The sequence below is a fragment of the Convolutriloba macropyga genome, chromosome 4 (assembly GCF_964194025.1).
Source record: "Convolutriloba macropyga chromosome 4, txConMacr16.3, whole genome shotgun sequence".
NCBI lineage: Eukaryota > Metazoa > Xenacoelomorpha > Acoela > Convolutidae > Convolutriloba > Convolutriloba macropyga.
Window position 1 is genome coordinate 18,101,569 of NC_134471.1, and position 17,313 is coordinate 18,118,881.

The 17,313-nt window shown below is 36.6% G+C and overlaps 1 protein-coding gene across 1 annotated transcript in view; it reads left to right on the forward strand.

The window, feature by feature from the left end:
• Positions 1 to 17,313, forward strand: part of LOC142338008 (uncharacterized) — a 95,065-nt gene that overhangs the window by 40,134 nt on the left and 37,618 nt on the right. The window contains exons 12-16 of the mRNA XM_075387642.1: positions 3,328 to 3,523; positions 11,620 to 11,874; positions 12,300 to 12,332; positions 12,694 to 12,762; positions 15,283 to 15,348. Coding sequence (XP_075243757.1) covers positions 3,328 to 3,523; positions 11,620 to 11,874; positions 12,300 to 12,332; positions 12,694 to 12,762; positions 15,283 to 15,348 — 619 coding nt within the window. The remainder of the gene's footprint in view (positions 1 to 3,327; positions 3,524 to 11,619; positions 11,875 to 12,299; positions 12,333 to 12,693; positions 12,763 to 15,282; positions 15,349 to 17,313) is intronic.

Consider the following 17,313-nt stretch of genomic DNA (forward strand, 5'->3'; position numbering starts at 1 on the left):
CACATAATTTCTTATGTGAACAGTCTCCAATTTGGTTTTTGGAGTCAATTTGAAGTGATGATTTGGGTCCCGCTGAAACAGGAAGTGGAGCAAACAAGTGAGTGGTTTGCTGCGTGAAACGTTTTCATTTTAAAGCAGAGTCGGAAAACTATGTTTGAACAAAACTTCGCTTTCTCGTTTGGTGTTTTTCACATGCGGCTCTTGGATTCCGATTTTACCTTTTTTTACATTTGTTCATCAGATTTTTGAAGCGGTTTTCGTAATCCATTTTTGTCCATTCCAGTTCTATTTTTTTGTCTAGTTATTGAAAATACGTTGAATTGTGTCAGGACTTGTCCTGCTGTTTTTTTGTACGCCAAGATATTTGATACGACTATATGACGTCACAATCACTTCAAATCTGCTTTTTGTTCCTTTGCTCATGCAATGGCAACTGAATTGCCTGCGTGACGCCATTTTTCGCTCTTAGTGGTGAGAGCTTTTTGTTAATTTGATTTATTTCGTTTTTATAAAGTATTCAGTTTTTGGTTTTCACCTGTATTGGATATTCGTTTATTGTCACTTTGTCTCATCGGCCACAAAATTTATTCTATATATGGTTTAATAGCCGTTGTCAGCCTCTCAGCGGCTATTATTTAGGCGCTCTCCTTTTTTTATTCGCTTTACCTTTTGATCACGTTTTTTGTTTTACATAAGTCACGATTTTCACGCTTGACTTCTGACTTACCTCACTCACTGTTTCAACTGAAGTGATTTTAAATTCTCTCACGCATTCAATTAAGCAATGTAATGTTAATTTCAAAAGAAACGGGATAAGCATATAAAGCCCGATCATTAAGTCATATTGCATTAAGTATCAAAGTTCATTAAAGCGATGCTAGTTGGCATTAGTATTATGCTTGATGGCGTTCCGTTTAGAAGCTGAATTAAGTGTAATTTTAGAATCTTACTGAATATGCAGAATTTGCCCACCAATTACAAAAAATTTTAAACTTGAAAAATTCGGTCTGTTTCTATCGCATATTTTTCTGTTTCAATCCTAATGTGGGCCAAGCGGGTCAACAGCGGCTACTTTCCGTCAATTCGCCGGCTATGTTTTTTGTAGCGAATGTTTTTGGTTTGGATGCTCCATTTTGGACCTGGCGATCATTTATTATTACTTTTATCTTTTTTTTACCGGTAGAATTAATACAAAGATGTTATATGCTTTCTTAGCGTTGAGTTTTACGGTGTTCCCGTGTATTTCAATATTTAAAAACGCTTTTTTATAGCTGCGAAGCTCTATTATAAGCTGAGCGTAGCTATATTGCTGTGTTTCTGGTTTTTGTTTGTCGTCAGAGTCTCTTTTTTCGTTTTACATTTGATCACGCAGCGAAGCTGAAAAAGTGAAATGTTTTGATTGACCTCTTCCTCTCACTTACGGCATTTTTGCGTGTGACGTCATTTCTCACTATCTCAAGAGAAGATTTTTAGATCATTTGCGTGATTAGATTTTGATCATAGTGACTTAACTCACTCAAAAAAATCTTTTCGAATTAGTTTAAAGTCAAAGGAACTCATATGTGTAATAAAGGTCCCTAATGCAGAATGCATTTTAACAAGCTTTATCAATTAATTCTGAATGTTTTTCACATTGTTTTTTTTCAGCATCGCCAATGACTTTTTCATTTTATATCTGTTTCTATCTATATTATACGGCACGCTATTGTATTTACAACTATTCCGGCAATCTGCAGGCTATGTTTTTAGTTTTCATTAGTGGTTGAAGTGATGGATAATCACCTCTATTGAAGTCTATTTTTAGGTGCTATCCCTTCCCCGGTTCAAGCAGGCTGCAGGTTGAGCTCCCACTGGTCGTTTGAGATCCTTTCTTCTGATGGTTTTGATTTCTTATGTGTCAAACGATAAGACCAATTAGGCATGATTTTTTTCTATTTTTTATTTCGAGCTTGACGCTGGGTTCTTGCGCCATTTTTTTCATTACAGTCTTGGTTCTGAAGATATAAACACCAAGGATTTTGTAAAACTTAAGTTATTTTGCCGATTTAATTTTTTTTAGTATTTGATATTTTTTGACCTGCAACTGCTTGTCTCTTGTATATTAATCGGAAGACTTCGCTTAGGTTTCAAGTCTTTTCTTCTCTTTTTCTTGTTTTTTTAAATATCAGCCTGGTTGTGCAAACTCGCTGATACAAATAAAAGACAATTTAAATGCGATAGTTTTTTCTTTCAATTTTGGAACCAATTTTTATCTCTTTTGCTCGTAATATTCAAATGGTCTTCTGATAAGGTAAAGTAAAATAGTTTTTTTTCAGTTTCTTTGATTCTGTTTCAGGATTTGCTCACCTTTCTTTTTCGCGTGAAATCTTTTTCTTGACTTTGCGTGAAATCTTTTTATTTCTTCAGGCTAGTTTTACTCTTCTAGCATTCTGCTCGAAGAGCTTTGAAGCGGCAGTTGCTCAGCCAAAAAGTCTAGAGTCAACAGGGTCAGTATCGAAAAGCGAAGTCAGAAATAGAATCGGGATTAAACATTAAAGCCCTATTTTAGATGACCGCTCTTGAACATAGTTCTTATAAGCGACCATCTCTGTTTAAATAGTGCGCACTTTTAAAAAAGTCTCCCTTCATTTTTTTCTGTTCTTTCATTCCAATTCGTGGTTATGGAAATCAATGGCGGCTATTTTTTGGCAGTCAACCGGGTACGTTTTCGCAAATGTTGGTGGTTAACGTTTTTTCTTATTTTGACAACGGAAACTTGACGACTGCTTTCGGGATTTCGAAATTTTAGTTTTCCGTGCACTATTATAAAAAGATTTGTCCTTTTGATTACAGCTTAATTCTTTTTCGTTTCAGAGAAGCCTCGCTCTTAACGTCCGACTTATCTGTTACTGTTTTAACTTACCGTTTTTAGATTCATTGAACTTTTAAATCAAGTTTTGTCATCTTCAGGAGGTGTTGTGGCTATTTCTTATATTCATAGTTGCAAAACGATTATTGCGGTAACCAAATATTTTAAGGATCTACGAAAATTTTTTAGTGGAAAACGAATTTTGATCTTAAACTGAGGATATTTGTCACCCAACGTAACATCTAACATAGGCTCAGCAAATTTGAACTGAATGGGACTGTTACTTCAACGTTAACACCAGACCCATCGCTAGAATTCAGAAGACCCATCGCTAGAAGACCAGTTGCTTCAGAGCTCAGCTTTGTCTGGACCAGTATTGTGTGGACCGTTTCTAACTTAAAACTAATTTTCATTTGTGGCAATGTTGTTCTATATTCATGATTTATTGCTCGAAATCGTAATGTAAGTATTATTTTCAGATTGAGGAGGAAAAGGAGAGATTAAACCAGACTCTACCAGTGCACTGGACCACCAAATTGGGATCGTTGCCAGATCTCTCAATTCCAGATCTGCCGATTTCTTCTTCAACACAGGAAATCTCAATTGAGCCGAATCAGTCTGATGATCAACCAGTTGCGAGAGTAAGGACGATCAAATCCAAACCACTTGAGGGCGGTAAGTATGAAGATGAGGCACTGATTTTGTGCATTTCTTTCGTGATGGTAGGAAGTGGTTACAACCTACAACTTCCACATTTCAAAGAAAAATGACATTATATTGATCCATAATGGTGGATCTGCATGTTTAATTGCTCTTGAACGAAGTTCATAGCAATTATTGTAAACGTGTGTCTTTTTTGTGCAAAATGTTCGCTTGACAATTTTGACTTTTCGAGTGACGTTTACGCCCTTGACTTTTTGCGTTTCGCGTGATCTAAAATTCTCAATCTTAATTTCAAGCAGCTGAACTCAATTGGCGGCAATTTAATACTAAAAGTCAACTGAGAAGTGCGCCGAAACTGGCGTCATTTTAAAATTTTAATCTTAATAGTGGTATATTTTAACCTCGAATGTGGTTATTTGAAGCCCTCTATTGAACTTCGTAGTCCCATTTAGGCTCACCCTCCCTCCACCCCCCCCCCCGTCTGAAGCAGGCTGCAATTTATTAGAACTCCCACTAGTCGTTCGAGAGCAATTCCTCCGACGTTTAGTCGGTTTTTTTAATAGCCGCGAAGCGATAGCGCTATTATTGGGGACATCGTGTTTTTCTTTAATTCGTCGTCTCCATCGATGATTCTTGCGACCATTGACTTTTTCAATTTCGGTTACTTCTACTGCTTTGCAGTTAAAATTTGTGTGCGTGACGTCATTTCTGCTTTTAGGGCAATTGCGTGTCTTACCTCAGTAAAAAAAATACTTTTGAACTCACTTAATGAACTTAAGTTTTTTGAACATTTACTAGTTAAAGATCAATAGTGTGCATCTAATTTGTGCCGAACATATGTGCCATATTATTGCTAGTATTAGATTCTTGAATTTTCGATTTCGAATACTAATTTTGAAAAAAGCTATATTACGGCCTTTTCCTTATAGAGCGTATGTTTCTCATAAAAAGTACAGTCCGAATCTAACCCAAAAAGTCAAGTTGTCTAATAAAGGACTAGTGGCCCACTCTAAATTTTTAACTTGCTTAAAAACAGACGCAACTGATTCGTGTGAGCCCGATTGGTACAACAAGAGCAACGGGGGATTAGTATCAAACTAATGGTGTTCTCGGCTTACAGGCACAGGGGAGGAGAGAAGGCATAATTTTAAAAATTTCAATTTGTTAAAAAATGGGTAGAAAGTCGAAAAGTTGAATTTTTTTTAAAATTATGCCTTCTCTCTTCCCCTGTGCCTGTAAGCCGATAACACCATTAGTTTGATACTAATCCCCCGTTGCTCTTGTCGTCCCTCTTCTGACCTCGCTCACTGTTATTTATTCAATTTTATTTGCTTATTTTTCAATTTGCAGAATTAGCCATATTTATTGAATTTTTGGATACTTTGTACCAAATCAAAAACGCCTAATGACACTGTTAATCGGGTAGAACTTTCTTATTCTCGTCACTTCTCTATTCGTCTTTATCTGCCAGTCCCAATGCAAGCGATCAACAGCGTAATTTTTGTGGCAACCGGTGGGCTATGTTGACGAGTTTGTGTCATAAATGACTGCAGTTTGTGTTTTAACCATCTTTAACCAAGTACTGGTGATAATTCCCGGAAATTCTTGTGTTCTTTTTATCTTTTCAGCATTTAAATCAGACCTTTTTCTCTTCTGTAAAAATGTTTAAAATTTCAAAATTGACGCTTTTGTTAGATTAGGAATGTTCCGGATGATGAAGAATCCTTTTTTTCTTTCGGTAAACGTTTGATGGCTCTTTAGTTTAGTTTTTCTGCGTCCGTGGCGTTTCTTGATCCCATACGTGTGTTAGTCAGACTTTGTGTTCGTGTGCCATTGTTTTAGTTTTCATTTTTTCAATTGTCGATTGCTTAATAAACATTGCTGCACGTACAATAAAAATTTTGCACGCAAAATAGAAATTTTGCACGTGGGTCTACCTTTCAAATGTCAGTTTAACCAAACAGATGGCAAATGAAAGTTTTTTTGTCTGAATTGGGTTGACACCGCATATAATTATTGTGACAATATTTGACTAACATCCACACTTTAAATTCCTGTTTGGTCCTAGGAAGACATTCGATTCACTTCGGTCTTATAGCACAACATGCAATGATGACTACCAACATACGACCCTTATGTTTGGTGACCCAAAATACGACCAAAAATCCACCTGGGCTTTTCTCAGCGCAGCAGCTCACGTAGCTCCACGAATAGACAAATCAGTTCAGGTAGTCAAAAAGCGTCAGTTACGGAAAGCTTCGGGCAGCAGTCTCTTTTGTTTCAGCTAACTCGCAGGCAATTCGTGACCTGGAAACGTTTGCTGAAAAAAGTTGCATCGTCTAATATGGTCATAATTGTTTTCAGTAGTGTTTGAAAGCTGTATAGTTTTTAACTTTTAAGTTTAAGTTCAGAAGGAGGTATTTACAAATGCTGATTATCAATAACTCTACATTGCAAAAGTAGCTTGATCGCAACAGTATTACATGTTGAATAAAAAGTTTAGATAGTTTTTAGTTTGCTCAGGATCTTCTTGTCATGATCCGTTTAAGACACTTGCAATAAATCGTAGAGTTTCGACTCTCATATGAACAAATATCTCACACCAGTTTGTCAATTGTAAGACGTTTCTTGCTGCAGTTAATTTGTCGCATTTAAAAACTAACAGCTCTGATGTTTCAAATGTGTTTTCGCAGAAGCTGCTAATGGGCGAGTCAGAGAAATTTTTCAGCCTTCTTACTTGTTTGTCAACAAGACAGTTGAATGCAAGTCGATACAATAAATTTTGTTGTTGAGGTAAGAGCTTGTTAATTTTCCAAATATCTCGGCAAAAGTGGGTTAACTCTTCCGTTGAACTATTGTATTTAATGGCAGCTTTGCGTAAACGATTTTCAATAATACTGTAGGGAAAAATTTCAGTGATTATGTACCAGTAGATGTCTCTGGTTTTCATGCGATTGTACAGCTTGAGCGAGGATTCTCTGTTGTTTTATATAGCTGCGAAGCTGTAAGCTGAGCGAAGCTATATTGCGGTGCTCTTGGTTTTTTTTTGTTTCGTCGTCTGACGCTCTTTTTTCGTTTTACATTTGTTCACACAGCAAAGCTGAAAAAGTCAATTTTCTGAATGACTTCTTCCTCTCACTAACGGCATTTGCGCTCGTGACGTCATTTCTCACTCGCTTTAAAAAAAGTTTGTAGGTTATTTGCGTGATTAGATTTTGATCATACGTGACTTACCTCACTCAATAAAATGACTTTTGCACTTTAAAATTTAAGTTTAGTTTGAATTTAAGGTCAGAGGAACTCATTTGTGCAGTAATGGTCCCTGATAAGAGGCTTCTGCGGAATGAATTTCAACAAGTTTTATTAATTTATCGCTGAATGTTACCTAGTTTTTTGAGCAGCTCCGATTTTTCAATTTAGATCTGTCTGTTTCTATCTCTATTATGGCACGCAGGTCTATTCGTTCGCAGCTATTCCGGCAATCTGCCGGCTATGTTGAATAAAAGTATAACGTTTTCGTTCTGAACGACTTTAAGCTCTAATGAGTTTATTAAAAGGCTTTAATTAGGTCTTTCAAAAAAGTGATCGGGTTGTCGTCAGGTAAATTAAGTTCGTCAAATGTTTTGCAGAAACCATTTTTGAAATAATATGTGGAAGGGAGATCCCTCCTCTAGCTGATGACTGGTATAGGACTTCGCTTCTAATTTCCATTTTCTGACCAGCTTTCAATAGGCTGGCTGTTAATGCTGTAAATAGGAGGTTCTGCATAATTCCCAAACTTTCACGGTCGAATCTGTGTGTCGTTCATAGTAAAGGAATTTTTGGAAGAATGAATGTTTCGATAATTTTTTCTTGGCTTTCATTGTTTTCGCTCGAGAATTGAAACGACTGTAGACGGCTATTTGATGTTTTGAAGTGGCCAAGTAGATTTGGCTGGGAATAGTCAACGTGGAACATTTTGCCAAGAATTTTTGTTGATCGCACAGTTTTTTAAAATGGAATATTGTTTGTAGATAAGATTTCGCTCGTTTTGACATTAATTTCTAGCTGGGTTCAATCACAATAATCTTTCAGTATCGAAGAGAACTTCATTGGATGACTTATAAACCGTATATGTAATGTCATCAGAATAAGCAACAGTTTCTCCATTCACGAAACCTCTGATGTGAGATGAGTTGTCAACAGAACAAAGTAACGGCTCAATAGCAAGGATGAAGAGTAAAGCTGAGAGAGGACACCCTTGTCTTACTCCTGGTTCGAGAACAATTGACTGAGAGAGATAGCCGTTGATTTCAGCAATTGCTTTTGTTTGCTTATGTATTGTGACTGCAGATTTTGTGAAACTATTTACACCTATTTTATCGAGAAGAGCGAATATGTAACTCCTATCTTTTTTGTCGAAAGCTTTTGAGAAGTCGAGACTTACGAGCTATTTACTGTTACACATTTGTTTGTGGGCCTTGCGTACCTTCGTCAGCGCTGTATTAATTTGCCGTTTGTTTAGGTAGGCGTGTTGATGTTGACCAATTACTTTTTCGAGTTTTTGATTAGTATGTTAGCCAAAACATGCGATAGAATTTCCAAGTCAGTGTTCAATAGGCTTATGGGCCTGAACTCGTCTACTGTTATTGGGTTTTTGGTCTTTGGAAGGGGTTTCAAGATTGTGATTTTTTGGTTGTCTGCAAGTCTGTTGGTCTGTACAATATTGTTGACTGTTTTTAGTATTGGGGCCTTTTCTCGTTTAAACACTTTGTAAAAGTTAGAAGTAATGCCATCTGATCCTGGTGAACTATCTGCGTTTAGTTTTTCGATTGCCTTTTCAATTCGTCTAAGGAGATTTCGTTTTTGGTTGTCATTTCAGTTTCTCTCTCCTGTCGATCAAGCAATCGTTCAAAGGACGTTTTCTTTTTATTTTTATACATTTTTGAGAAATGATTTTCAAATATGTTAAAGGCCTCATCTTGATTTCTTGTTAAATTGTCACCAACTTTCAATGTTGTAAAACTATTTGTGCTGTTTATAGTTTTCGACCATGTATTGAGATCTCTGGCATTAGCAAGCTCACAGGATTGCATCAATTTCTTAAAATGTTTGAAGTTCAGTCGTTGTTTGTTATTCTCGTGTTTTTTGTTTTGGGATCTTGTTGCGTTGTATCGATCTAAAATTTTAGATCTGATTTACTTTGCTGAATTTTCTGTGAGTTCTTGTTCTTCACGTAAGCCGCTTTTCGTCTTTGAACTTATCATCCGGGATTTGTTTGTCGCTACGGCTTGGCATACATCTCGTATATGACACATCAATTCTTCATATGTGTCTTCAATCGGAAAAGCATTACCAAATTGTTTCAGTTCTTCTCTTATATAGTTTTTATTTTCTAATATTGTGTCATTCGTTTTCCAAAAGCTCTGACCACGTTCTTTTCTTCAATTTTGTTGCTTAGCTCCAGAAGCATATGATCAGAGAGGTTATACGTATGTATTTTCATGTTACTTTAATTGAGATAATTAGTTTAAAAAAATAATCTATGTGCAAGAAAGATGATGTTCTCTTATCGTAATGTGTGAAGTCTTGGACGTCTAGCTCAACTGCTATATCAAAAGGGAGCGCTGTCTCGATGACAGGCTTTAGCTTAGCGAATCGCTTTATTCTCATCTTCATTTCTAAGAGCATTTGAGGTGTTTCTTTGATTATTCAATTCGTTTTTCCTTTTACGCCATTCAGTGATCAGAAAATGTCTTGGTATTTCGGTGCTTTGTTGCTTTCGTTGTTTATTCTGTGTTTGTTTGGTCTCTTTTCTGTATTGTTTCAAGACAGCGCCTTTGAGATGCTCAATGTTTGATGAATTAAGCCTTTTTGGACAGTTTGATTTGATAATGTCGTTGCTTTGTTTTTCAATTGAAATTTGATTAGACAAAGTGTCAGTTTGTTCCGTGGTTTCGGTGCTTTCCGTTGCTTCGCTACTCATTTCAGTGCTTTCTGTTCTATCCGCTACGATTTTCTTCTATGAAAGTTTCCTGAACTTCTTCTTCGTCTGTGGTTAGGTTGCCAAAAGACTCTTGATGAACATTTCTTGTTCCTGAGTAATGTCAGGATTTGTTTGTGTTTCCGGACGGATATTCTGTTGTTCTGCGTTTAAAATTCGACGGTTTTGCGTCTCTTTGTGCGTTTGTTTTGCCATAGAACACTAGTATTTATGGTGTCCGATATATTGGCGGCTTTTTTCATGCAAAAATTGCAGCTATATAGCGCAGGAACATGGAATTTAATTTCCAGATCTTTCCAGTTTTTAAATTCGGCAATTTTGTTCTCATAGGACCAATTTCTGACCTTTTGTTCTTCGTTAGCATCGTGAATAGTGACGTTTAAAGTTGCATATCCGTCGAAAATAAAGTCTCCATCAATATTTACTTTCATGTGATTAATTGTCGGGTTGTGCTCTATCCCTTCTGGAAGTTTAATCAGTTTGAGAGTGTCGGTGTCCGAGTAAACGTAAGGAAGATTTACAAATTCAATGTTTTATCTTCTGGTGTAGAAGTTTCGTTCTTTGTTGAGGATATGTTTGCCCATGTGAAATACAGTTTGGCCTAGTAAGTTGAGACCTCGTGATCTTATTGAGTGATAAAGGGCTCTAACAGTTGGAGAAGTAATGGTCAGTGAGTGCAGCGTTTTGTCTCTTATCTGCGCGAATGTTCTGCTAATGGTTATTTGAGACCGTACTTCGTGTGGGAACTCTTTCAGAACAGATTTTGCACATTGAATGAAAGCATCGTTCAAAGATCCTGTATTTGAAAGCATCGATTTAGTGAAAGGAGGAATGACTTGCATGATTTGGAAATCGATCGAGGCTGTTTCTTTTGATAGGTCGTTTTGGATCTGTTCTGTTGGTTCTGTTCTCCTTTTGTTTCGTATGACGCTCATTTTTTGTTTTCGCGCATGCTTAAAGGTTTGATTTTTTAAGTCCTACAAAAAGTGAAGGATGAGATATCTTGAGAGCTATTCGTGCGATATAATTTGTTGATGTTCAAATTATAGTTCGCAATTTGGTTTTACTTTTCTCGCATTTCTGAGGCAGCCAGAAAAGCGCACTGCTATTTAACATTGTATTGTTGCTTTATTTGATAGTCAATCGATGTTAGCATGAATGACTCCGGGTATATGACGCAGCGCCTTTTACCTTATCGGTTTGTTGCGGCTGCTCAAGAATCTCAGCGGAATGCGATCTTCACTGCGTGGTTCTCGAGTTTCACGTTAAAAGAGTTGTAATTTTAGTTGATGGAAATCCTTAGTGGTAAACTATGCTCAATCTCGTGCTGAAGTTTCCAAGGTTGCGGTCAGTAATAGTCTCGTTGCCAACTTCTTGCAAGAAAGCTCAGCTGACTTATAAAATTTGCCGATTTTTAGATCTAGCAAAATGTTCAACGATAATGATTTAAGTTGATAAATCACATTATCGTCTAAAGGAGAGCCAACTTCTCTTTTCTAATGGCTCTAAATACAATAATTTTTACCTTTCAAGCATTTCGGTTCAATCAAATGACATTTAAAATAGCATCTCTAACTTCATGTATACGCATCTCTGATTTGCCGATCAAGTAAGTGATTAAAATCAATATGTACATTGTAAATGTCAAGTTACTGCGCTGAATACTTCAAGTGTCATATATGGCATTTGACTATTTATAAAAATCTAAGAGATCATAAACTAACACATTAACAAAATCGATTATAAACAGATGAAATATGAAAAAATGCCTTTTGCACTATATAAGTGTTAATAGCCATAAATATGGACTTGACGGAATTATGTTTGTTTGGCTCATAGGTGGCTTAGTTGTTATCTAACCGTCTGCTAAACTGTTCCTCTGGGTTTGCCATCTCAAAATCGGAGGGCGTGTACAGTCTCTCGGTCCAACTTAAAAAATTCTTCAGTTATGACTTTTTTCCAGAAAAATTCTTCAGTTATGACTTTTTTCCAGTTTTCACAAGTTCTATGTTTTTCAAGTTTATTCGTCATTTCTGTTGGTCTGGTGGCTCTTGCTTCTGATCAGTAGTGGCGCTAACAGGTTTGCACAGTTTTATCTAATAGGATAATAAAATTGGTGTTTCAGACGAAGGCTTTGAAGAGGACGAGATAGTTGTTGATGATAAGCGGTCCCTCCGTGCTTCAGCTCCAGACCTCTTCCTCGCTAGCCAATCAGAATCAGTCGAGCTGAAGAGTGAACTGGCCGACGAAGTGGATAAGGAAAAGAGGGAAAAGAAGTCAAAAGAAAAAGGCGATGATAGTCATGATGAGGATGATGATAATGGTGACACCGCTAGCTTAAATACAACTCACGATTCGCCACAGGAGAACGAAGAAAATGGTAAGAATAAACAATGGTAAATTTTAATAATAGAATGGAGCGTTTCGTATTTTGATTGTCTTGTCTTTAATTGCTCTCCATCGAAGTTTCAATTAACCTTTTTGACTTAGCGAGTGAGTTTTATAACACCGACTTTGTGCATTATGAGTGATGTAAATTGCTCGCTTATTCACGTCTTTCACCAGCGGAAATGTAACTAGATGGCAGAATGCTAGAAAAAAGCGCCAAAATTGATTTCGTTTTTTTTCTGTGAGGGTCCATAAAAAGCCTCTAATAACTTCATTAGATGCTATTAGAGCTAATAGGACTAACACGCTCACACCCAGCTCCGAATTCGGGTTGCAGCAGAATATAGCACACGTCCGACGGATGTGCTTTTAGTTTAATTTCGTTTGTCTGTAATGTAAGTTTTCTATATTTTTTAGAGGCTGATGAGCGTGTTGTTAGAAAAAAGAAAGGTAAATCTTGTTTGTCTAAATTTTGCGGACTGTTGCAAATAATTTGGTTTTAGTCTTGCGTTCAATCATCCATCTAGAGTTATGGTTTAGTTTTGTTTTATCATCTTGAGATATTTTTTAGCGTGAAGCAAGAAAATTATTCTCTATAAAATAAATTTTGACTACAATTGCTTCTTATGTGATGTCAAAGACCCAGAGATCAAAAATCTGTATAAATTAAAACCTCAACAACCTCTTCGATTAAATTTTAATCTCAGTATATCGGCGCTGCGATGCACCATTATTGACTTTCATTTCATCTGAGGTTTTTTTCCATGCAATCATGTTAAAACAGCAATTGCGTATGATGTATATGTTTTAGATGAAGGAAAGAAGAAAGGAGGCAAAATTTTGGGTCTGTTTGGTAGAAAGAAGTCGACTGATGAAGATGGTTAGTATAGTTTGAACTGCCCCTAACAATAAGGCAATCTATAAGTGACATCTTCACCTTCAAATAGAATATATTGTAATATTAGACGCTACAAACTTACCAATATATTTTTTTCGTTCGCACTGATTAGTCTGTTCACTCCATCTTACAGGAATCAAAATTCTGTAACAGGATAACCTATCAAGTTAATAATGAACTCTGAATTAGTACTATTAAGTTTGTTGTAGGAGAATCGCTTCTCTAGCTCGCCAAGCAAAAAATATTTCAGCGCAAAACAGTCAAGCACTGGGAATTTTCATAAAATGTATGTTCCAAAACTTTGATCTCTGAAACAAAAATCTGAATTATTTGGATTAAGAGGTGTGTATGTGTGTCGAATGATTTCGCTCAGATTTATTGAGCAGGGTTCAAGTTACAAAAATTGATAACTCCCATTCGATGCCTAAAGTGGAAACTGCAGGAGGTCCTCAAAGTTCACTCTTAGGACCCGTAGAGTTTATGTTTATTATAGCTGCAAAGCTGTAAGCTGAGCGGAGCTATATTGCGGTGCTCTTGGTTTTTTTGTTTCGTCGTCTGACGCTCTTTTTCGTTTTACATTTGTTCATACAGCAAAGCTGAAAAAGTCAAATTTTCTGAATGACTTCTTCCTCTCACTAACGGCATTTGCGCGCGTGACGTCATTTCTCACTCGCTTTAGCAAAAGTTTTTAGGTTATTTGCGTGATTAGATTTTGATCATAGGTGACTTACCTCACTCAATAAAATGACTTTTGCACTTTAAAACTTAAGTTTAAATTGAATTTGTTTAAGGTCAAAGGAACTCATATGTGCCGTAAAGGTCCCTAATAAGAGGCTTCTGCCCTTGTTAATGAATTTTAAAAAGCTTTATTAATTTATCGCTGAATGTTTTTACCTAGCTTTTTGAGCGGCGTCGATTTGTTTTTCAATTTACATCTATGTTCTATTATAGCATCCATATTCTTTAACTTCGTCGAACAAAAATTTGTTTCGCTTTACCTTAGTTCTAATTTGCTTTTTCGCCATTTTGTCTGAAATCTTAACTTCTGTAGTCCAGTTTCCTTCTTCCCTCATTCTGCTCAAAAGGCTTTTAAGCAGCAGTTGCTGAGCAAATAACCTAAAATAAACCGAGTCATTCATGAAAAACGAAATCAAAAATAGAAACGGGATGAAGTTAATTTTAGTTGCCCGCTACTTGAACTTTGTTCTTACAAGTTTTAGTTACCAGCTCTATTGCTTATTGGTGTTGATATTAGTCCTTGTGTCCTCTCATTAAGAAACTGGAGTATAATCAAGTACGAAATGACATCAAAATTGTTTGCTCTTTGACAGTATTTGTTGTACAAGTTTTCGTTATTTCAACCCCACTCAGGGTTATGGTAATCAATGGCGACCATTTTCCGGCAATCTGCGGGGTATGTATTATTTTAATGATTCAGCTTATTTTTGCGGAAACGCTAATTTAATTGTGTTCACAACACGGATTAAACAGCACTTGTTTTTTAGGGACGCAATAATTTTAACTTGAAAAGCAGTCTCTATACATTTGAAAACTGGTTACATTGTTACAAGCTATCATTGAATTGTTCGGAAACTGTATTTGTTTCTTACAAAAAGATTGGCTTGTGTAGTACAGCTATAAAGAGCTATAAAACTTCAAACAAGTTGCAGAAATTAAATATTTTGGAATAGGTTTTGACTGGGACCCGAAATTCGAACAGCATTTAAATTTTTGCTTCAAAATTTTTGTGGACTGATATGTGGAATTAGGCATCAGAGCTCAAAAAAATATTGTTTTTACATTATAACGGTCACATCAGATCAATCATTGAGTATGGCAAATGAGTCGTTGCGGATACTTTTTTTCGATCACTGATTCTATTTACAGAAATGCAGAAAAAAATTTTAAGATTAATGTTTTTAATAGAAGGAAAGACTAAATTTTGAATGGATTTGTAAAACCTGAACAGCAAAGTGGTTACAATATTAGGAGGAGGTCAAAAAAAGTTGTTTCATACGCCTTTCGGCGCGTCTTCCACTGAAACGTTCTGACCTTTTTACCGTTTGCCTAAACTACCTAATTATTTCATTGAACACAAGGCGTTTCCCTCAAATCTGAAATTACAATTGCTTATCGATGGAACAATTGAAATCATATGCAAAAAGAACGTGGCTTTTATTATATAAAGTAATGCCTTAGTCAAGCATGTTTTGATCTCAGAGAATTGAGGTTTTTTTAATATGGGCAAAGGTGAGGTATTTAAATCTCGTTATTTGTCTTTTGTCATTATTGGCTTAAATAAATTCTCCTTTTTATGGTTCACATTTTTTGCTTCAAAATTGTATTTTCAGCATCTTATTGGATCTGTACCTCACATATTATTTTTTCGATATTTTTCGCTTGCGGTCCCCCCCCCATTTAGTATCGCTCATTATTGGCAACTCGATTAATGGTTCACATTTTTGTTACTGCCGTGGCGATACACATGGAAGCATATTTCAGGAAAAGAGACTTCCGTATTGGAGAAAGACAAAGACAAGAAAAGCAAGAAGCACGAAGAAACAGAAGGTTAACATTTTTCATTGCTTTTATTCCTTGGGTCAATCAAGTTCTTAAGAGTTACGAGACAATTGTAGTGTGATCTGAATTTGAGCCGAGGTTTCACAAAAACGATTTTGCTGAGTCTAATATAAATTGACGACCAATTGACTGAAAGCTAAATAGCCAAGCTTGTTCTTAGCAGACCATTTAATGGAGGAGAAGGTACTGTATGCTCGAAAAAATGTGATCAATGAGCCAATTTTGATCAATCGATATATTTCATGATGTGAGTGCTATCATAAAAAAAAATCCGTCGTGCGTAAAACATTTCACTGGAGAATTTTTATACGTGTCCAATTTTTGTGCATATTCAACTAAATTCATACAATGGGCTCCAATTTTAATCTTCCAAACCCAGATGAGATAGGAAGCTTTCTAATTATCAACAACTACATTTTTAATTGCTCTTCAACGAAGTTCATAGCAATTATTGTAAACGTGATTTTTTATGCAAATCTTTCGCTTGACCATTTTGCGCTTTTCTTCTAGAACATGCTTTGACTTCTCAAGTGACTTTTTCACGCTTTCGTTCTGCATATTTGAGTGATCTCTATTGCTCTCACTCCTAAGTAAAGCTTGTTGCTAATATAAAGTCGGTTGCAGCATAGAATAAACAAGGGAGAAATAGCACAGCCGGAAGTGCATATGGTTATTAAGCGGTAGGTCAATGCTTCGAATCCCGGTGGAGTAAAATGTTTTTCCACCCGCCTGTCGTTCGAGAGCAATTCTTCTGACATTAGTCGGTTTATGTTTAATTGGCCTCAAACGAAGTTTGTAGCAATTATATTAGTCCTGTCGGTCTTTTTTAATGCGATTTTTCGCTTGACCGATTTTTTGTCTGACTTATTTGACTTTTCGTCCTCAAAAACGGGATAAACAGGTAGCGCCCAGCGGGCATTAAGTGCTCTTAGAGGCGTTCAGCTCACTAGTCTCCAAGTATGTGATTCACAGAAACGGTTTTGGAGCCTTATACTTATAGTGTGAAGGGCGGTTCTTGGAGGTTGACCCCCCATCCCCGCCGCTTTACATCATTCAGGCCATAAGGACCCCGTGAAGCTAAAAACCCCCTACCCTTCACTGTTGCACCCCACCCCCGCTGCGCTCGTCTCGCCCCTTGAATTAAGCTTAAGCCAGCCTCACTAAACCGTGGCTAGCCACTGATGAAGCCAACTGCTCGCCGATCGTTTGAGAACAGTTCGCGCGACGCTATTCGGTGATGTTTTGTAATTTGAAACTGGAAGGAGTCTAAAATAATCACCGACATGTGTAAAGTTTTTTATCATTCCACTAGAATGGACAAAAATTGAATTGATCTCAACTTGTGAGCTAAAAGTTATCAAAACCCTTTTTTTATCAAACTATACCCGATTTTAATAGAACAACAATATAGCACACAAATTCAACTTTTCAGCGGTAGAAGCACTTGTGGACTACTTGTCGCGTTATCAGATGGTCGTAACAAAAATCAATGAAGTTAGAAACCAATCAAGAAAAGTCCTGAAACACGCTTCTAATAATCATCGAATAAAATGATGGCCTCACTATTTCCTTCATTAGAAAAATATTTGACAGATCACAGATACGAAACCAAAATACCCAAATATAAATAATTATATTATTTCTGTGACCTTTTGCAATTTTTCGTTTGAGTGATATTTCATCTGACCATATTAACTTTTTGTCATCAAAATTGGGATAAACAGGTAGAGCCCTGTGGGCATTAAGTGGTTTAGCAACTCTCTTAGAGCGTTACGCCCTACTAGTCGCTAAGTATGCGATTGACCGAAACTATTTTAAAGACCCCCATCGCTTGACACCCACCTCAACGCTTAACCCCCTTTCCACTCTGCTCACCCCCCCCCCCCCCCCAAATGCTAGAATCCCTAAGCCACAGCTCGCTTTTACGTAAATCAAGCGCTCAGTCGGTTTTTC